At 34.8% G+C, this 21421-nt stretch overlaps 1 protein-coding gene across 3 annotated transcripts; it reads right to left on the bottom strand.

Moving 5' to 3' along the window:
- Window positions 1-1410: 1410 nt before the first annotated feature.
- On the bottom strand, window positions 1411-21153 carry LOC113521409 (DNA topoisomerase 2). Of its 3 annotated transcripts, none has more exons than XM_052902929.1 (20): window positions 20942-21153; window positions 18318-18555; window positions 15786-17685; window positions 15565-15704; window positions 14883-15085; window positions 14057-14205; window positions 13192-13429; window positions 12118-12275; window positions 11259-11467; window positions 10011-10148; window positions 9227-9365; window positions 8132-8255; window positions 7890-7904; window positions 7432-7587; window positions 7162-7299; window positions 5994-6107; window positions 5255-5429; window positions 4637-4881; window positions 3964-4168; window positions 1411-3544 (listed from the first exon to the last, which is right to left on the bottom strand). In XM_052902929.1, the coding sequence occupies exons 1-19, from the start codon at window positions 20954-20956 to the stop codon at window positions 3986-3988; spliced, it is 4677 nt and encodes a 1558-aa protein (XP_052758889.1). In that variant the 5' UTR covers window positions 20957-21153; the 3' UTR covers window positions 1411-3544; window positions 3964-3985. The 3 variants fall into 3 exon arrangements, with proteins under 3 accessions (XP_052758889.1, XP_052758890.1, XP_052758891.1); XM_052902930.1 differs by having other exon boundaries at window positions 1411-3538; XM_052902931.1 differs by lacking the exon at window positions 7890-7904 and having other exon boundaries at window positions 20942-21152.
- Window positions 21154-21421: the final 268 nt, after the last annotated feature.

Here is a 21421-nt window from a genome sequence, read left to right as displayed (position 1 = left end):
TACATGCGTTTTACTAAAAACTATAAAAAGTATTTTTTAATGGGATGGGAATGAAAAGGGAATGAAAGCGTAATCTGCTCTATCGGTTTACGCTGGCAATGCAGCAATAGGGGATGATAGGTGAGAATGAAAACAGGAAAGTTGGCGCATCGTGATGAATTCCTCAAGAATTAACCACGATGATTTCGAAGAATCAAGATCGACTTATCTTCTCCGTTACTAAAAATTTCTTCACCTCCATGAAACACTTTTAATAAATTATTCCTTCATATGACCAATCCATGAATGGTAAACGAATGTACTGGTAAATAAGTTTTTGCTACTGAACGCATTAGAAAAGACCATACATCGCTGTCACATTCTGTCTTATAGCAAAGACTAAATCTTAGATTCGTTTAGCGCTAGTATAAGAGAGCAAATCATATCTAGTTTGCTGTCTTAACAAGCGGAGATTTGGCAAGTGACATATCATTATCTGTCACTTACCAAATCTCCCTTTGATATACCTACATAGAATACATGTTGTATTATATACATAGAATACAATACAATACATATTGCACTAGGCTTTTGCCCGCTAATTCATACGCGTAGATTTGTGAAATAGGAAAATAGACCACTTCTGGACGAAGTATCAAGATAAAATATACACCAATTTTTATGTTAGAATGGAGACCTTTAGGAATAAAACTTAAGACCGCATTGAAGCAGTAGTATTATACAATACCAAAATAGACAAAATTTTTATAAATTATTGTTTAAACGCAGTGTAAGACGACCCCCCACTAGATGAAGTGAGGACATGAAATGCATTGCAGGGAGTCAGTGAATGCAGGTGGCTCAGGACCGTTCTTAATGCCAGTCTATGGAGAAGTCTTATGTCCAGTAGTGGACGGATAGTGGCTGAAATGAATGGTTTTCACTTCTATTCCTCTGATTGAGACCCTTCACATCAATTTTTCTTAAATATTTCTCGTGTACAGAGATCGTCATATTTATAAATTTTATTATGGCAAGTCCCACCTAACACAATGAAGATTGGTTTTATACCAACCAAAAGACAATATTTAATTAATAAATATTTTTTACATTTTGCATCTCTACAATGGGTCTTCCATACTAAATTCACCCTGAATAGAACATTCAGGTGTGTAGTTTGTTTGTATTTAATGTTGCGTACATTGGAACATAGGGCGTGTAAGGGATGGACTACGACTACTTTAGAATTATAAGTGAAGCTTTCAGCTATGGGTAATGGCATGTTTGAGAGTAAGCAAGTCTTTTTAAAAAGGCACCTAAGAATCTCTCCCCCTCGCCCCTTTGGAAAACAATCTTGAATGATTTTGCTGCCATATACTGGGATGTGAACATTTTTTCAGCGGAGACATTGTTTAATTAAAACAACACAAATATTTAAATTATCCTTTTATTTACAAATTGTTGAAAATTAACATTTCATGTATCGAATTATTAAAGTACGAACGAAATTACCGAGTAACAAATTAATCTTGCGCACACGAGATTTCATAAACTTTTAGAATATTCTCAAAACATTAATTGACGAAATTCTAAATTCAATAAATCGTTCATTAAATTGTCTCAATTTGTACATATACCAGCGATGATACAAATTGTACAATACTTACTAAAATACAACCAACATAATGAAGACATACTATAAGTTCTAACACCACATATATTTATTTATTAGAGTCAAAACATTCATTGTATTGTTCCCTTTGCACTCCATTTGTCGCCGTATTTGCGACATTACAATGCTAACATTAAATCCATTGTTGAGTCTACGGCGACACGGTTGTTTTACTGACTCAGTGCCCTTAATACTTAAGCGAAATTTGTCTGTTTATTTTATAATATTTATGATAAGTTTATTATGTTTTCATTATAATAAATTATTGTTAAGTTAATGAATTATTGACAACCTCTATGAGTTACTAGGCTGGAGTGCAAAGGGTTAAAATATTTTATCATGCCAAGAACAAGGTACAAATTATCCTGATGCACTATGCATAACAATAGAATGTAATTCGTTTATACATTATAAATTACACGGACGGTATATTAGATTATTGTTTGAAATTAAAAAAACATTAGCACATTAAGACTATGGCAATAGAAGATTCGAGGTGAGAAGAAATAAAAGATCATTTTTAGAGATTCAATCTTACTCTTGAAATATAAACATAGTTTTATATATCGCGACATCAAAATTAAAAGCTTTTATGCAGTGTTAAATCTCAAGTAGTCATAAGTAACAAAACGCCGAGTTTGAAAATAAAAAAATAAAGACAATAAATAACTGGAAATCCATTATACAAATGAAATGACAGGCGGGCAGAATAGAAAACTTTCAAGATTACAATTATGTACAATCGTCGAAAAGTTCTACAATAGAAAATTTTAGTCCACAAACAAAACATAAAAAAAACAATCTGTCATCGGAAAACGTAGCAAGACGAACGTTTCTTGCGACGTGCATGCAAACATTCCACTTTATACTAACTACTCGTAGTTATAAATATTACTTAACAGTAATTGTGCCTAATTTAACGTAATGGTGTGTTGTGTGCACATTACACCAGCACCGCTCCGACACAGGAAGGACCATACTATTCCTAGGCTCTAAAGCTCAAGTAGAAAACAGTACAAAGGAAATGTAAGACAATTTATTATGAAGGATATTTTGTATTCAAATGTATTGCAACAAGTAAATAAATATAGGCTGAATTTTTATCTATAGCAGTCAACAAGGCCACTGAACATCATTAGTAGACAGTAAATTGTTAAAATTATAACCAATTTTCACAATCCACAATGGTATAACAGGCCCCATATTCGTATAAAATGTCCCTTATTACATTGGAGCAAGTGATGTTATAATGAGCTATAAACCGTAAAGCTAGCGTCGCATTGAACGGATCTTTCGCCACGGGACGTCAAAACAATTTTACTACAAACAATTTACTATTATCAAACACTCTTTCAAACGGACGAATCAATCGTCCTAGACATGTTTCGACATCCGCGTGCGGTTATGCCGTCGACGTCATATCGAAAACATCTGTAGTTTTTTAATACTATAAGCTACACTCGACAGACAGTCCGTGTGGACTTAACATGTTTAATATACTCGACACCATAAAAAAATCCGCTACAGAAAATAATTTTTATATGACGGTAACGAATTAGATGGAGATTTACCGCCGCAGACGCCGCGACGATGGCCGATCCGCAATGTAACGCTAACTTACCACACTCGAATGGCGGACACGATCGACACATACTTGTCATAATTTAAAAAATCACTGGCAACACCCAAAAATCCTCTCTCTAACGGGCTCACCACGTGATCACACTTCGTTGAGTCGTAACGTTATCAGATAAATTTGTATAAAAATAAATCTTAATGTGATTAACAAATTAATATATTACACGCGATCCGACCAAAAATCAGTCGAACCTCTACGCCTCTGGGCTTTTTCCAAGCAGTCGATGGTGCGACTCAAATTGTTGAATACTGCATCTGAAACAATGTAGTAATAATTGTAGAAGCAATTTCGAGGGCGAGTGTTCATAGTACAGTGTAGTTCATATATAAGAAGCAAAATTATGGAGGTGCACCATTAATTAAAAAAAAAAACCACTACCATTCCTGTAACAATACCTCTAAGTCAAATTTCTAGGTCACCATTTCTCTACACCATAAACATTATTATGTATATTTAAATAAATTATCATTTGTGATTTTTTTTTCAATATTTTTAATTATATTTTAAAAAATTATGATAAAATTACCTATTTAAATTTTTTTCTCGTGACACCGTCCACTACATAAAGATTAGCCATATTTCTTAATTAATAATTTTAATTAGGCCCCACAGAGGCTTTTAGTGCTCAGTTCTCTCCCAAGGACCTGATGAATGTAAAAAAAAAAATAATCACCCAAACAGTGCCGCTAGCGGTTCTAGTCAGAACCAGAATCAGAACCGTCACTAAAATTGTACTTCTGCGCGGTCCTCGGCCGCGAGGAGGTGGTTCGAGGCACCACGTCCTTCGCCACCTCTCGCGCCTCCAAATCCGACCCCGACTCCGAATCACTCCATTCCTTCTTTGTTTTCTTTCGGGGATTCGCCTTCTTCTTTTCCTTCTGTAGTAAGAAACATTTATTTATCTAACTCTTTTATTGCAGCAAAAATATAAAATATACAATGACAATTAGAAAATTCTAGTGAAATATAAGAGAATAAAGTATAGATAAAAAAAACGAAACGGACGAAAGATACACCATCAGTTTCCTTTTTTCTAAATTCATAGCAGGCTAGTGTATAGAAAATGTGTGTGTAAAATGTATGTATGGTTATATGACCAATAAAACCAAGTGACATATCTTGATGAATTTGACTCCTATGAACTAGTCAATAGGTTGATGCGTTTTTATATGTCTATCCCTCTCTAACGCATTGACAATCTCATAAATACAACAAGCAAAATACTATGTGAATTATGCATTCCATCTATTCTATTCCAAAATATTTGAATTACACTGATATTAATCTATGGTTCAAACCGGAAACTAAAAAATTCAAGCTGTTTATCAACAGAAACTACAACCTACCTTTTTACTATCGAATATACTGTCGTCGTCACTGTCCTGGCTGAATACATTCTTGGCGGGCCTCTTCTTCGGTTTCTTGTCCTCCTTCTCTGTGTGCAGCTTCCGTTTAGGCGCCGCTTTCTTTTTCGGCGGCGGGTCGACCGCGACTGGTTCATCGTCGCTGACCGGATACGAATTGTGATTCTGTTTCGGTTTTTCCAATTCTTCCTTCTTTGTGTCCTCAATCAGAGAGTCGAATAGACAATCTATAAAAACAATAAAATATAATTTAATAGAGGTGAACACCTGATTTATTTATTTTTTTATACCACTTAAAATGGCAAACAAGCTGACGGTCCACCTGATGGAATGTGGTAACCGTCGCCTATAGACATGAGCACTACCATGGACATAACAGAGTATACTGTTTCGCCCATGATACCCCCATGCGTTGCCATTCCTGAGGACTCGGATGTTATTCCTCTGTACCCAGTAAATTCACTGCCATATCCCACCCTTCAAACCGAAACACAGCCATGCAAACACAACTGCTTATAGATCAATATATGGAACAGTTGTAATCAACTGTGGCTCGTTCACAAACTGCAAAGATATAAATTAACATGTGTATCAACTCACCCGAATCCATCTCGGCAGGCTTCTTCTTGTCGGCATTCTTCTTGACGTTGAAATCATCGTCATCACTGATAGACAGAGCCCGCGGAGCCTCCGTGTCCGACTCCACTTTGTTGTCAAGGAGCTCCACATCCGAATCTGAGGATGACTCGTCTGAACCATCCTTATATTTTTGTACCTGTTTTTAAATTAAAAACTCTCAATAAACATTTAAGAATTTTAAATACTCTTCAAAGAATAGTAAGGTAAGGTTAGGTTTACGCACAACGGCCCAAATGAGAGACTAAGTGCGGAAAACAGAGTCTTTCTTACAAGGTAAGGTTAGATAGAAATCATTAGCAACCATTTAATATTCACACACTATTATAACTACTTTTATTAAGATGCTATACCAGAAATAGACATTGCACCCGTGTGAAGCCGGGGCGGGTCGCTAGTATATATATATATATATATATATATATATATATATATATATATATATATATATATATATATATATATATATATATATATATATATATATAACAGACGATAATGGAATAGTAGCCCCACCTGCGTTAAAGGTATTATACACTGGCGCAGCACCAGTTAAGGACCATGGTGATGAAAACACCTGGAATTTAACACAGTGGTTTCCAGGACCATGTGGAAGTCTACCTGACAGAGTATATTGTTAGTAATAGAACTGGTAGCCCCAGAGACAGTTGATTTCCCCCACGTATACACTGCGAGTACTAACGTTGGCGGCGGCGCGGCGAGCCTGCGGCCGCGGGCGGGGCGCGGGCGGCGGCAGGCTGCCGGCGTCCGAGTCCGACGCCGAGCCCGAGCTGCTGCCGCTGAACGACATCTTCTTCTGCAACACACAAGAACACAGTCGATTTGAGACGATTATCAAGTTGTAGGGGTTCATGCCACTTCTCCATGGTTACGGGTTCGATCCCCACACAACACAATGATTAGTGAAATAATAACTTTTATGAGTTTTTATTCTTTCTTAATCGTTGAACATCGATATATGCCGGCGAGGCGCCAGCGAAAAATAATAAAAGAAGGTCAGTTGGCCCGTCGTGACGAAATTATCAATAAATTAACCAAGATGGTTTCTAGAAAAAACTGCGTGGAGGTTGACCTAATAGGTACGTATTGCTAACGATGGAAATGTTATACCCCGTTACCAACGATTCCTTCGTATAGCGTGAGTTATGCTGTATTACGTTTACTGAAATAAATTTTACTTACATATTATTTTTATAAAGACTCCTATTGAGTCCGAACTAGTTGAGCAACCCCAAAATACCCACGTGAATAAAGCTTATTTAAATAATTATAATACAAACATTTGTGTTCGCGAGTATGTCTGTTTGTTAGTCTCAATGTTTTCTATATACAATTTGTAAGTATTTGTAGCAATTCTCTAGTATCTCTATTTTTTTTTTATTTAATATGAAGGTACAAATAAAAAGTGTACCAAACTTCGTCTTAAAAGAGAACCCTTCCATGCTAGTCGTATTACAGTAAGGTAATGACTCTCGCTCAAACAGCGTAAACCAATATGAACTGTAACTACTTAATATACAAACACTTCTACTAATGTGTTTATTTTTGTTTTATAAAACGAACAATGGCTGACACAAGTAAACAACAAGTTTGGGACCAATTGGCAGTGGTAATATGTCAAATATATTTACTATTTACTAATTTTACAAAAGTCAAAATAATTATTAGTGTAGGATTTGTACTACTCATGCACATCATATTTTACCCTACATGCTCCGATAAAAATGATATGAGAACCGCTAAGATAGTTTCTTGAGAGCCAATTAAAATATACCTACAGAAATTTTTAAGTTGGGCAGATTACAAAACTTTATTGTATCTTTTATTTTAACATTAATAAAAGCACATACCTTCTTAGGTTCCTTCTTGAAGTTGAGCTTCGTCTGTTTTAGACCATCAGCCTTCTCTGGTTTCTCCACTTTCTCCTTCTTCACCCGTGCTTTCGGCTTTTTCTCACCACTTGATGGACTTACTCCAGTTGGATCATCCTGCAATAGTAAATTAATATTAACACTTCAGTAAATTTATTATTCCTTTTCATTTAAAGCAATAAGAGTTAATAAAATGTTTTGTTTTTTTTAGATTAAAATATATGTTACATAAATGTCATGTTTACTTACAGGATCATACTCCTTCTTGTGTTCCTTCCTAGACTTTGCCTTCTCAGCAGCTTGGATCCTCTTAATGAGGTCCTCGGAAATCTTGGGCTCCACTCGTCTGCCATTATCCGATGGTATTATATCCATTAGGGACTTGCGGTTCTTCTTATTGGCAGCCTTAAAATGGAATAGCATATTTCATAGTGCAGCTTGAATCTTTTTTGAGTTTAAATTTACATTTAAAAATGGATTTTTGCAAAAGTACACTAAGAGAGAATGCTATAAAACTGAAATATTGTAATATTTTTGTAAAATATGATCACTATAGAGTAAAATCTTTTCTTTAAAATTACTTGTTTATAGTTAAAATTTTGTAAGAAGAAAATACTTTAGGAAAAAAACATGCTTCATTACTATAACGTCAAATATGGGGTAATCAAAATATTGACAGGTTTTTATTACTTTGTTTTTCAACTTACCTTCATTCTATCCATCTATTTGTTTGTAAGCATAGAAAAATAGAAAATTAATGAGACATGATATGAGGACTGAAAATTTAAATATTTGATAATTTTATTAATTTTTTTTTATGCAACTTAGAATGGTAAACAAGCTGAAAGACCACCTATTAGATAGTAGTAACAGTCGCCTATACACATGAACTATTACAATGAGTTTTCTTAAAAAAAAAAAAAACAGTAATTTCTTAGGTATTATTTACCAGTGCCTTAGAGGTCTTCTTGTTAATGCCAAGCTCCTCCTGTCTCTCCTGCTCCTCAACTTCGTCGAGTTTCAACAGCAGCGCGTCCAAATCCTCGCGCCACAACATCGAAGGGGTCTTCGCTCTGTCAAGATATTTCAAGTTTCACTTATTATAGGAATTATTGCGATTTTTATGCAAATTTCATGGCATTAACCTACTAATGTGTCTAACTACACCACTAATATTATAAATGTAAAAATAAATTTGTTTGTTACCTTATAACAACACCTTTAAAACTTAACTTAAAAATCACTATAAAACTTAGTACACACATACTATATACGATGGAGGATACTTTTTATCCTGGGTCAGTAAACATATCCCGGTGGGGGAAAGGGATTGTTGGTAACGCGGACTACCAGTCCCATTGCTAGCACTATACTGTCAGGTCGACCTCTACGTGGTCCCTCGTGGAAACCATCGTACTAAATTCCAGGTGTATTCATTACGATGGGCTAACTGGTCTGCTTTTTATTGTCACCTATCACCACTCACTGGTGTCACACCAGCGTATACCGCTAGCGCAGTTGGGGTTACTATTCCACTACCATCTTTTAAAATCATTTCCCGGTCACGCAAATGAAGTCATAGTTAAAAGCTAGTTTTTATATAAAGTAAATCAACCCTTAACTTTTTTATTCACACTAAATTAATAAATTTGGTGATAGAAAGCAACTATAAGAACCCAAAAATTAATTCGAAAAAGCCAGTAAAAGGTAGGCAGGCATATTGTACGTTATGTTCATTAAAGCAATAAATGTTGGCAACTGCCCCTAACTATAAATAAAAATTGTTAATACACACGCAACACCCCAAAGTAGTCTCATTAGCTAAAAAAAAAGCCTTCTTATTAGACATTTATCTATTACAAATATCTATTCAATTTAATGAAAAAGTTTCATCTGGTTATACTCTTGTATTTAAAGTATTGTATGATGCAACATAATTATATTACAAATCAAGTCCATTGTATGTCTCTATTGTTTTCAAAATATTTTTCATTATATAGATAGAGGTTTATTTAAGCATAAATGTATCAGATATTCTTTTTACTTGAGTGCAGTGAGCTCCGCCAATTTCTGGTCTCTCTGTTTGAGGAGTTCATCCTTCTTCTCCTTGGTGAGCATCCACATGGACATGCCCAGCAGGTAGTTGAACTTCTTCACTTCCTTTAGTTGCTGGAATGCTTTCTCTGTAAATATATAAGAAATGTCCACAGTACTGATATTTATTATTTGCATTGATGTTTATTATTATTAATAACTAAATTAAATATCCCACTACTAAAATATATTTTATACTACTGTTGATACTCTATAAACCAATACTAAGAATATACCCTGGCAAATCAGCCTCCACGTGGTTCCCCCCCTGTAAACCGCCATATTGAATTACAGGCGTATTCATCACGACGGGCGAACTGACCTGCCTTCTCATTCTCACCAATCATCCCTCACTGGTATCCTGCCAGCGTATATTGTCACTCTCAGACGAAGTTACCATAATATTATCAACCATTAAAAAAACAACAGATCGACATCCTGCCTGGAAGAGTTCGCTTTTAGCATTTTCTCAGTGTAATATTTTCTTGTAATTGTTTGTATTTATAGTTATATTACTATTGTAATGTTATGTATAATACAATAAAGAGTATCTATCTATCTATACACATAGTTCCCCCTAGAGACCATCATGATTAACTTTTGATGGGTCAACTGCAGGTCAGTTTTTATCCTCATCTATCATTCCTCACGGGTAAGCCGTTAGCGTATACCAGTAGTGCAGAGGAAGATTACCATTTCATTTTCATCCATTAAAAAAATATAGATATGATTACCAGGATCAACTGGTTTGCCCTTCTCCTCTGGCTCCGGTTCCTCCTCAGATTCTACAGGCTCGTCGTCTGCAATGATCTCTAGGCCCTGCATTTTGGCGGCTCGCTTCTTCCACTCCGCAATCGGATCCGGTGCATATCCTGAAAGATTTCAAATACAAAAATATACAAATATGATCACGCCTACAATCCTTAACTGAATAGCCAGAGACATCTGTCAATTGTCACAATATGTTGAAACAAATAAACACAATGTCACAAATAAATTGCCAAATAAATCTGACACAATAATACACTCGATTTATTGCCATAATTAGAAAATACTTTGTGAGTGAATTCACTTGGTGAAATATACATAATTGATTGAATCAATGGTGGACCAACTGGGGACAGAAGGGGGCGGCACGTCCCGGGTCTCTGGTCCAGAGGGTTAGAGGCCCCCTGCGTCTCCATTTTCCCTGTCCATATTCATATTCTACATACTTTTATTCATGCGTTATTTAACTTTTCCTTGCAAGATTTTAACTAAATGTAAACAATTACATCAAATAAAAAAATTACAACAACTTCAAAACTGAAGGCCTCATTCAGCTTTGCCGTCGCGGGCCTCTGATGGACTTAGTCCGTTACTGAATTGAATTGTGTAAACAGATAATCAAATCTCTAGTGATAATAAGTAAATAGTTTTGCTAAAAATGTTATCAGTAGAAAAGTCTTATCCATGGAGGATAAAAAAGTAGTTAAAAAGGGGCTAAAGTGTAGTTAACTAACAAATTTATTTAAAGTACTCACCTCTTTTTTTTAATGCAACTTAGAATGGTAAACAACCTGATGGAAAGTGATAATGGTCACCTATAGACATGAATAGTACCATGGACATATCAGAGTATACCTACTGTTTCGCCCATGATACCCCCCATGCGTTGCCATTCCTGAGGACTCAGATGTTATTCCTCTGTACCCAGTAAATTCACGCCATATCCCACCCTTCAAACCGAAACACAGACATGCAAACACAACTACCTCATGGTTGAAACACGAATAGGACAGAGGTACCCAAGCAAACGACTTTTGTACAAAGTCTCCCTCTGGTGAAATGGATGTGCACGGGGGTCCATGCCTTGCCATTCCTCTGCATTAAGCTTTTGTACCTCTGTACCCTGTAAATTCACTGCCATATCTCATCCTTCAAACCGAAGCACAACCATACAAAGTCAACTGCTTCACAGTAGAAACACAAATAGTACAGACCTCTTTTGATGAGTTCCTCCACCATCGCCTTCCGTTTCTTGTTCTCTACCACGAGCCCTTTGTCGCACTTCTCCAGGATAAAGCGCGCCTGGTTCGAAAGCTTGTCGGCTTCCGCTTGCAGCTGCCCTTCCAAGTAGTCCTTCCGACGCACGTAATATCTCATGCGAATGTCGTAGAAAACTCTGAGGATCTCTTCTACTTTATCGTACCTAAAATTTATTCACAAACTTTAACATTCAGAGTGATGGCAGCATGCTTAACTGTGGTAAAGAGATACCGAAACCAAATCCCAGCCTATTCTTTCCCTATTAAGAGTCTAGTACTCGTCAACCAAGATATTCGGCGAGCCCCTTTACCACTTCATATGGCACAACTCTATTTCCTTAATCCTCCTGATGTAACTATGCCTTGATCTAACCAGAAGGGATATCTTACTTTCTACTATAATATTTAAAAATATTAATAATTTAATTATAATGTCCTAAATAGTCGTGTGATATAGTGTCCAAAATTTTTTCCTTTCTGATTTAATTTTTTTTTTTAATTTTTCTTTTCCATTTTATCTATGCTTCATTTATACTAATAAATAAATAGCAATTTCAGCCAGAATCACTGAATTTTCAAACTTACGTATGGACTATTAAAAAAAAAAACTTTATGTATGAGAAGGTCGTTAACCTAAAGAAATCCTGTATTTTCAAATCACACCATACCAATTTCTATTGACACAAACATGATTAAACTTTTAGCAAACCAAACACAAGTTTATGTGCATTCATAAAAAAAGTTACACTGATAGTACAAAATTATATATAGATTTTGAGAATCTGGTTATAGAGTGGCGTTTGCTTAAACTTACTTGTTCAAACAGTTGTTGTGATCGAACGCGTTCATACACGTCATTGATATAGTGGTCTGTAGTTTGAACACTTTGTGGATGCCTTCCGATTCCACTTCAGCCAGCTTTCCAGGCAGGAGTGACACCACGAAACGCACGGTCGTATCCGTGTTATATTCCTGAAATGAATACAGTATCATTTATATCAATAGGCACTTATTACACAGAGTAATAACTGAAGCAGCTTGGTTATTTATTGAATTGATCACTTTCTGCTTATGATCCAAGTTAACTCGGATGTCCCCAAGTACTGCCAATGTAGAACAAGAAAATTTTATAAGTGATCTAACCAAATGGAAAAAATAAATAATGATGTTATCAACCATTAACTGTGCACTGCTGGACATAGGCCTTCTCTATAAAGGAATGGCAACCCCACCCGCGCTATCGGTATACACCGGCGAGGTTCGAGTGAAGGATGATAGATGAGGATGAAGTAGGTCAGTTAGCCCATCGTGACGAATTCAACAAGAATTGTTCACGATGGTTTCCAGGGGGAACCACGTGGAGGTCGACTTAATAGGGCATATTGCTAGCAATGGGGCTGTCGAACTCCATTTGCTAACAATCCCTTTCTCCCCCGGAATAAGGGGGTTATGCACGTAGTTGCCAACTTGGCAGTAATTACAGTAGGCTTTGAATTACCAAAGATCAACTTTAAAACATCAGTTTTAAAAAAGACGCTGCTGACCTCCCCTCTAACCCTCGACTATTAAATTACAAAATCCACGAGAAAGCAAGGGGTGGCCCGATCTTTACCGGAACCTCACGACTAATAATAGTCGTGTGATTCCGGAGAATTTAAAATTAGAAAAACTAGACCATTATCAATACATTGTCACAAATTACATCATCATTACTCATCTCTATAGGCGATGGTTATCATTTTACATCAGTAAAGCCATTACAAAATGTTCCTTGCCTACAACGTTCATAGTAGTAAATAATTTTAGGATTGAGATCTAAACTATACTGATCATAAAAATAATATTAAAAAGTATTAATTAGCTATTGTAAAATTAAATTGGCACTTACCCTATATTCTGATATGACTGGTTTCACTTTCTCGGTGCCCAGCATGGGTTCTAGAACATTCTCCTTATAATTTTGTGTCCACGTTCCAATCGGAAGTTCAGTTATTTCAATTTTATCATTAGGTAGGATAGCAGCCTCGCCGGATATGACGTATTTGTCGCCGAACCCTTCTATTGTCCCGCGGAAGTTTTTGTACCATGGATGCATCTGTTTGGGCTCTTCACCATCGAGCATACGACTGGAAAATTAAATTATAGAAATTACAATTATGTAAACATTTAAATAACCATGTGGTCCCGGCATAGAATAGATCACCCCTTCCTTTCCTGGTGGGTGTCGTAAGAAGCGACTAAGGGAAGGCGAGGGGTGGGCTGCAGCGTCGTTCTTACAACATCTCTAAAACGTAACTGCGGTTACCAATCCGCCTGCCAAGCGTGGCAACTACTGCCAAAACCTTCCAAGGGGGAGACTTATGTTCAGCAGTAGACAATAAAGGCTGATATGATAATGATATAACATTTAAAACGTAACAAAAATCATTAAAATTGTAAACACTCGCCTTTATTTCCTTTGGGATGGGCAGAAATCAGGGAATCCATTCAGTTACTCTTTTTTTAACATATCTAACTTCCTCCATATACATCTCGCCATATAGTCCCTCAATTTATAGAAGAAATATATAAAAGATCTAGCCACACACAAACCTCCTAAATAAAAAAAGCCACATCTAATTGCCTGGTTCTCAAACTATTATGTATGTCAAACGAAATAATCGTCTAGAATGCATCCCAAAACACCCAGAACTAAATAAAGTTAGAAAAGAAAAATATGTTTCCTAAATATTCTTATGAAACAAGCAACTTACCGTATATTTTCAACAATATCCCTGGGGTTATAGTTGGGTATCTTTGTGGACCAGCCAGTGCCGATACCTTCGGCTCCGTTCACCAGCACCATCGGGATAATGGGTATATAGTGAACTGGTTCTATCTTCTGGTTATCTTCAAATTCATGCTGGCAAAGTATTAAAATTAAATTAGATTCTCTTTTACAAAAAACATACACTACTTCAACCGACTTCAAAAAATAATCTCTGTTCACTTGTATTTTTTTTTTATATTTGTTACCTTATAGCTTCGTCAGTTCTAAACCGATTTGGAAAATATTTTTTTTTATCTAAAAGGATGGTCGATTGGAAATTTTCTCAAAATCGGTTCAGAAGTTTAGTTTTACGATAAAAATAATTGGTTTTGACACAGCTGAAGTCAATTTTTTTGTGGAAAATCTTTATTATCTCTAAAAAATATTTTTAAAATCCAACATATTCAAAGAGGATTGTCAATAATAGAATAGTTTAGTTTAATAGGGCCACTAATGCTAGTAATTTACTGATTCAGACCGCCCTCCAAGCGGTTCTGGAAACCATCTTGATTCAACTAATATAATAATCAACTAGGTATTATTTTGTGGATCTTGAAATTTTACTGTCAACAATCCCTGACCGCTATTCTGTCCACGCATATTTTGCAACACGTCTTTCACCTCTGTCAAATTCTTGATGAATTTGTCAAGATGAGCCAACTGACTCGACTTCATCTCGCCTGCGTATACCAAGCAGAGGATAATACTATACCATTTTCATAAAAAAAAACAACATATTTACAGATGCATTATATGAATTATTCACTTACAACCAACAGCGGATCATCATGCGGATGGAATATAAGTCTTGTGAGTTGCGACATAAGGGTGAATATGTATCGAGGACTCGCAGAGTCCTTGCCACCACAGAGTCGAGTACCGAACTGACCGCGTGGCTGCAGTAGGTTTATGTTGTTAGAACCTACATAGTTCTGGGCCAAGTTCACGATAGTCATGGCAAGTGACTGTTCACCTGGAAAATTAAATAAATTATATATAGGTATTTTTTAAGATTCAAAAACACTAAAATATTAAATTTAATACCTATAAAATAAAATGGAAATAAAACTAATATGAATGCATATATTTAAAAGGAAGTCTGAACTGATTTTATAAAATAGCTAAAGAAATTTGGATAAAACCACTAAAGAAAAATATGTAACATTTGAAGATATACAATTTTCATAAGTTCTAGGGAAAATAAACGTATTTTACATAAAATATCTATAGATAGATATACAGTAGAGATTATATAAATAATTTAACCATCCCAATATAACATTATATTGCATAAGATTGCAAAATTTGGTTTTTATAAATCTCTTATGTTATCCCTAAATTAACTACCTAGGCTACAGGGCCTAGACAATTTTACCAACACTGCATATTTATTGATATAATAAATAGAAATGTGACAAAAAAAAAATAAGACTTAAATATTATAATCATTACCGTGATGGTATGCGGAATGTTCAGCAACGGAACCCGCCAGCTGCGCGACTTTAACTTCGCGTTTGTCGTTACGCTTTATACACGTGAAAATCACTTTACGCTGGCCCGGCTTTAGGCCGTCTATCATTGAAGGAATCGACCTGCAAAATGCAAATGTTAAGTTTATTATTTTAATTATCGAACATAAACTTTTTTAAAGTGTCAAAGTCATTACAACTCACCTTACGTTGTCACCATTTGAAAAGAGAACCAGCTCCAAGTTTACGAAGTCTGAATAGGTGACAGCTTTGGTCTCCTTTGTGTACAAATATCTTTCCGGTAGGCCAATCTCCTTTCTTCTCTTCACCTCGTCCATGTGACTTGTCAACCACTCCTTGCGTTGATCGGCCCCTTTCTTCGAAAACGCCAACTCAATGTGGTGATCATCAGTAGTACCGCTGTACTTAAACCTAATTCTATGCCTGTCCATGTTCTGGAAGTATTCTTTTGCCTCCTTTGATGTGGAGGTACCCAAACCTTTGTAGTATTTGATATTATATGTGTGATGATTCTCTGTTTCTCTCTTCCATTCTTCAAATTCAGGTAATGAGTAAAATGATATCTCTTTATCCTTCTTGGTTGCTTTCACAATAGGTGTGATGAATTCCTCTAAGAATGGTAATTTGAGCAACTCGGGCCAGTTGTGATGAATGAAATTGATGATCAAACCCTTGATATGTGAACCGTCCTGATCCTGATCAGCCATGATCATCACTTTGCCGTATCTTAATGACTTCAAGTCATCCATTGTGTTATATTTCTTTTTATACTGTAACCCGAGAATTTTTATTAAATTGTTTATTTCTACATTCTCAAGTACCTGCTTGTGTGACGCGTCTCGTACATTTAAAGGTTTACCCTTCAATGGGAATACTCCATAATGGTCTCTGCCCACTACACTAAGTCCAGACACAGCCAAAGTTTTCGCTGAATCTCCCTCAGTGAGAATTAAAGTACAGAGATGTGCATTCCTTGTACCAGCATCGTTTGCGTCCTCCAATTTCGGTATACCTTTAAGTTTACTCTGCTTCTTACCTGACGCCTTCACCAGCTCAGTTTGCGCCTTAAATTTGGCCCAATTCAATACGGACTCGACCAGTCCAGATTTGCTCACGGCAGTTATAAATTTCTCAGAGAAATTACATTTAGATCCAAAGCTTTTAGCTTGAAGCGTCATATTTTCTTTTGTTTGCGAATCAAAGGTTGGGTTTACAATAAGACAATTTATAAACATCCACATGTGATACTTTATTTGGGAAGGCTTAATATTTACACCTCCTTTGTTTTTCTTTTTTAATACTTCCTGAATACTTTTTACAACACTATCGGACACGGTGTCAACGTGTTTTCCACCCTTAGTGGTAGCTATAGAGTTCACGAATGAAACCTGTTGGAACCCACTGTCAGATAAAGTAAGCGCAACCTCCCAGCGTTCGTTCACTTTCTCATATACTACTTTCAACGGTTGTCCATTTTCATCCTCTTTACCTTTTATATATAAATCTACATAATCTTTGAATTTGTTTATTTTTAACCTTTCCCCGTTCAAATAAACTTTAACGCCTTGGGAGGACGCGGCCACGTCGTACGCGCGTCGTTTCATCAACGCAACAATGTCATCTTCAAGTTTCTCCATTTTAAACTTGGCCAAATCGGGGCTGAATGTCACTTTAGTAAAATCGTCGTCTTTTCCTGCTTCCTTAACCTTAGGTTCAGAAGCTTTCGTCATATTTGAGCCCCAAGTTTGTTTAAAATGTTTCTTGTATTGTTTAGAAGCTGTTTCAACTGTGAACTTAGTTGAGAAAATGTTACAAAGTTTGGCACCATAACCGTTCCTACCTCCCGTCACCTTCTCCTCCTCGTCATTGTAGTTTGATGATGTCAATAAATGTCCGAAAATCATGGTCGGTACATACATTTTCTCATCTTTATGCATCACAACAGGGATGCCGCAGCCGTTATTATAAACCGAAATCGTATTCAGCTCTTGATTTATGTCAATTTTTATTACATCCATTTTTGGGTCTCGCTGTTTGTTGTCCGCTGCGTTTACTAGAATTTCGTCGTATATTTTGTACAAGCCTGTAAAAAGAGTTTCAATTTAGAATTTGTGAGATCTCTTTGAATTACAATTTTATTATGAATAAAAGTTTATTTACTTATTTATAATAAGATACATCAATAATATTTTTACAATAATTAAACAGAATAGTTATAAATGCTACAAGTACGCTTAAGGCTAGAGAACATATCAATTAGAGGCATATACAGCTATCACAGTTAATTTATACTAAGGTAACAATCATACAATTAATGAAGACTTAATTATTAATCTAAACTATTAATAAGCTTAATAAATAGTAAATTGTTTACGGCTTTCTTATATGATAACATTCTGTTAAAATGCGTAACTTTTTTTTTACAGATCCAATATTGCAGTTACGGGGGGAAGGGATTTTTAGTAATGGAGACTAAGAATCCCATTGCTAGCAATATACCCAACCAGGTCGACCTCCTCGCGGTTCCCCCTCGAAACCATCGTGACTAATTTATCGTTCAATTCGTCACAATGGGCTAACTGATCTACCTTTTCATCCTCACCATTCATTCCTCACTGGTGCCCCACCAGTGTATCCCGATAGCCCAGGAAGGGTTACCATTCCATTATCATTCATTAAAAAAATCCTAGGGATCAAAATATAAATTAATAGTACCTGGTACAAAATTGAGTTCCCTTTGCACCATGCATTCCTTGGTTTTGTCATACACCCACATAGTCTCAGTAGCCCGCTCAACAGACCCAATGTATGTGTCAGGTCGGAGCAGAATGTGCTCCAACTGTGATTTCTTCTGGTAAATCTTTTCAATCGTAGCCTTCTGTCCTTTGGCTGGCGGCGCTGGAGGCGCTGCCTCCGTCGTGCCATTCTGGCTATTCATTTTGTTAAACATAGTCTGTAAATATTTATCTATGTAAGTATGTGATAAAATAAAAATGATAATAAAGAACAGGCCTTGTTGACTTAAATTCTATTCATTTCAAAATCTTTCCAATCGCAAATTTACAACAAAAAATATTTCTAAGTCAACCTTTACTTAGTTCTGGAAACAATAGTGGTTAATTCATAGTAAATACGACATAAGGGAGAAACCAACGTCTGGCCGATGAAAAACTTCATTCTCTCCTATCATCAATGTGCAGTTATGATAACTATTACGTTTAAATAAATAAAAAAAAAACATTTTCAAATTCTTTTATATTTGCAAATAAACACCAATTATTTATTAAATAAGCCCATATAAAAATAAAATTTTTAATGTAATAACTACTGGTTTAACTTACATATATATTAGATTAAAAAAGCTTGACTGTATAAATAAATAAATAAGAACTTTTAACATCGTTCATTTGCATACTTGATGTCCTTCATTCCAATAAAAATAAATGTCCTCTGTGGAACCCAATATAATAAAGTAGAATTGATGTTACTAGATGGTAGGATAACAAATGCAATGTCACTGACCCACCAATGTCAAGTCTGCGTACGTAGCACAAAATACTTATAGGTAATTACTTTTTTATGCTATGTACAGTCAGCATAAAAAATCAATGAACATTTTGAGAACATGAAAATGTCTATTTATATATATTTCTATAACATACACATGAAACTCATTTTGACCTATGTTCATGCACATTTGACGCTAAAACCTTGTCAACCTATTTGTGTGCAATAGTTTATATGGGCATTGAAAATAACAATTGACTTTTGATTTTGACTGTACCTATATTTCTATACTTGGCAGTATTAATAAATAATCTTATTTTTTTATCAAATTCACAGTACATAAATTTAACAAATAACTAAATTAATATTATTTAGATAAATACATATATAAAATATCACTGCATTTTTATTCTCTGCACTTGCATTTGTGTACACTTTATATTATTATTAAAGGAAATTCAATGAAAAGACATGAGAATCTGATAATAAATGTAATGACATTGATCCACCAATATGATAGAGCACAGAAATTTATTATCACTAAAAACTATACTTTTTTTTTTATTTAATGTATTTTATGGCATATGCTGTATATGTCCTGGCATAGAATGGGCCACCCCTTCCTTTCACATGGATGTGGTAAGAGGCGAATAAGAGAGGCAGAGCTTAAAATATCTCTAAAAACCCCCAAAATTCCCCTTATGGGGAACACTTATATTCAGCAGTAGACAGTTAATGGCAAAAATAATAATGTCATATATCTAGACTATTCTTACAAATTCCTTCTTATGTCTCATAATACTAACCATAAATTCATCTTTTAGCCATAAAAAATTCTGAAAATTTTTATTTTGATTCAATCAATTTATTAATTAAATAATAAAAATAAATCTTCAGATTCAAAATAACACTAACATTAAATATCAACTCTAAAAACTAAACAAATTTTTATTTTTTCATTGCAATTGTGAAAATTTAAAGAAAATTTGTTTTAAAATGAAATAGAATTTATTAAACTGTATAAAAAAATGGTATTAAACTAGTCGAGCATTCTCGACTAAAAACATTTAAGTAATTAAGTAGTTTAACTAATATTACAGTTAAAATAAAAATTCTATTTAATTTCAAAAGAAATTTTCTTCCTATATATGCACAATGAAATAATTATTATAACATAGTATTACAACTCTATTCTCTGGTTATTCAGTGACCTAAAATAAACCACCGTGGAATCTCTAATGGCAGTCAGTGAATGCATTAGAACCTTTTATATAAAGTAAAAGTACCCTTTATACCTGTGGGTGCTCAATGGTCAAGATTTCGTAAGTGTATAATGCTTTAATAAAGAACTTTTAGTGAGATCAATCCATAACAATATTTCGTAGTTATTTTGCCTATACATAATTAAGCATCAACAAAAAAAAAATAACAGCTGTAGGTCAGTTTAGTCTTACGCCACAAAATAATGATATATGAAAGGTAGTTCACATAAATATTTTTAAACATTCAATCAGTGTCCAATCCCAAACGAATAATTACCAATCTTATAAATGTAAGAGATACTTGTCTTTCATAATAAGGTTATTATTACAAGAATCAATAACGTACGCTCACTTTAATATAAAAATAAATGTGTAAACAAGCTAATTGAACAAGTTTCAAGGAGAACAGAGATAATTTAAAATTTTATTAATCTATGTCGAATCAATATATTAATTCGATAATAGATATGTGTAAACAAGTACATAACTAAACAATAGCATATGTACTATAATAAATAAATATCAATTTGACCGTTACAAGATAAAATGCCGCCAATAACGAGTACTTACCTTTATATCAGCCATCTTGCTAATGCTACTTAGAAGACGCGAGCGATCAACGCTATATAATATATGTTTAAAATTTAAGACAAAACATAAGTTAACAGTATTGGCTTTTAAGAAATATCATTTTTATTACAGCAAATGGCAATTTAACCAAACCGTAATGAAATGACGAAGACGCCGAATTATCACCATAGACAATTGTTTTTTTTTTTTCCTAAAGCATTAATATTTGCTTGCCAGAATGCTAACCAGTTATCATTAAAAATTGTCTACGATTATAATTGTACACAAGGTTTATACATATGTTAAAATCTAACTAATGTGCAATCTAACATATATATCCACGTGTAATTAGGTATTAAAGGATCGACCCCATTCTATATGTTTGTTTTAACTATAAGACAAAATTACTACTACAGAATTATAAACTATACGTAGCTATAAAACAATACTAATAATATAGTTTTACCATTAATTTTGATA

Source organism: Galleria mellonella, unplaced genomic scaffold (assembly GCF_026898425.1).
Source record: "Galleria mellonella isolate WM207_F2 unplaced genomic scaffold, CSIRO_AGI_GalMel_v1 utg99, whole genome shotgun sequence".
Classification (NCBI taxonomy): domain Eukaryota; kingdom Metazoa; phylum Arthropoda; class Insecta; order Lepidoptera; family Pyralidae; genus Galleria; species Galleria mellonella.
The sequence above is the reverse complement of the archived record's forward strand: the minus strand, read 5'-3'. Positions and strand labels throughout refer to the sequence as shown.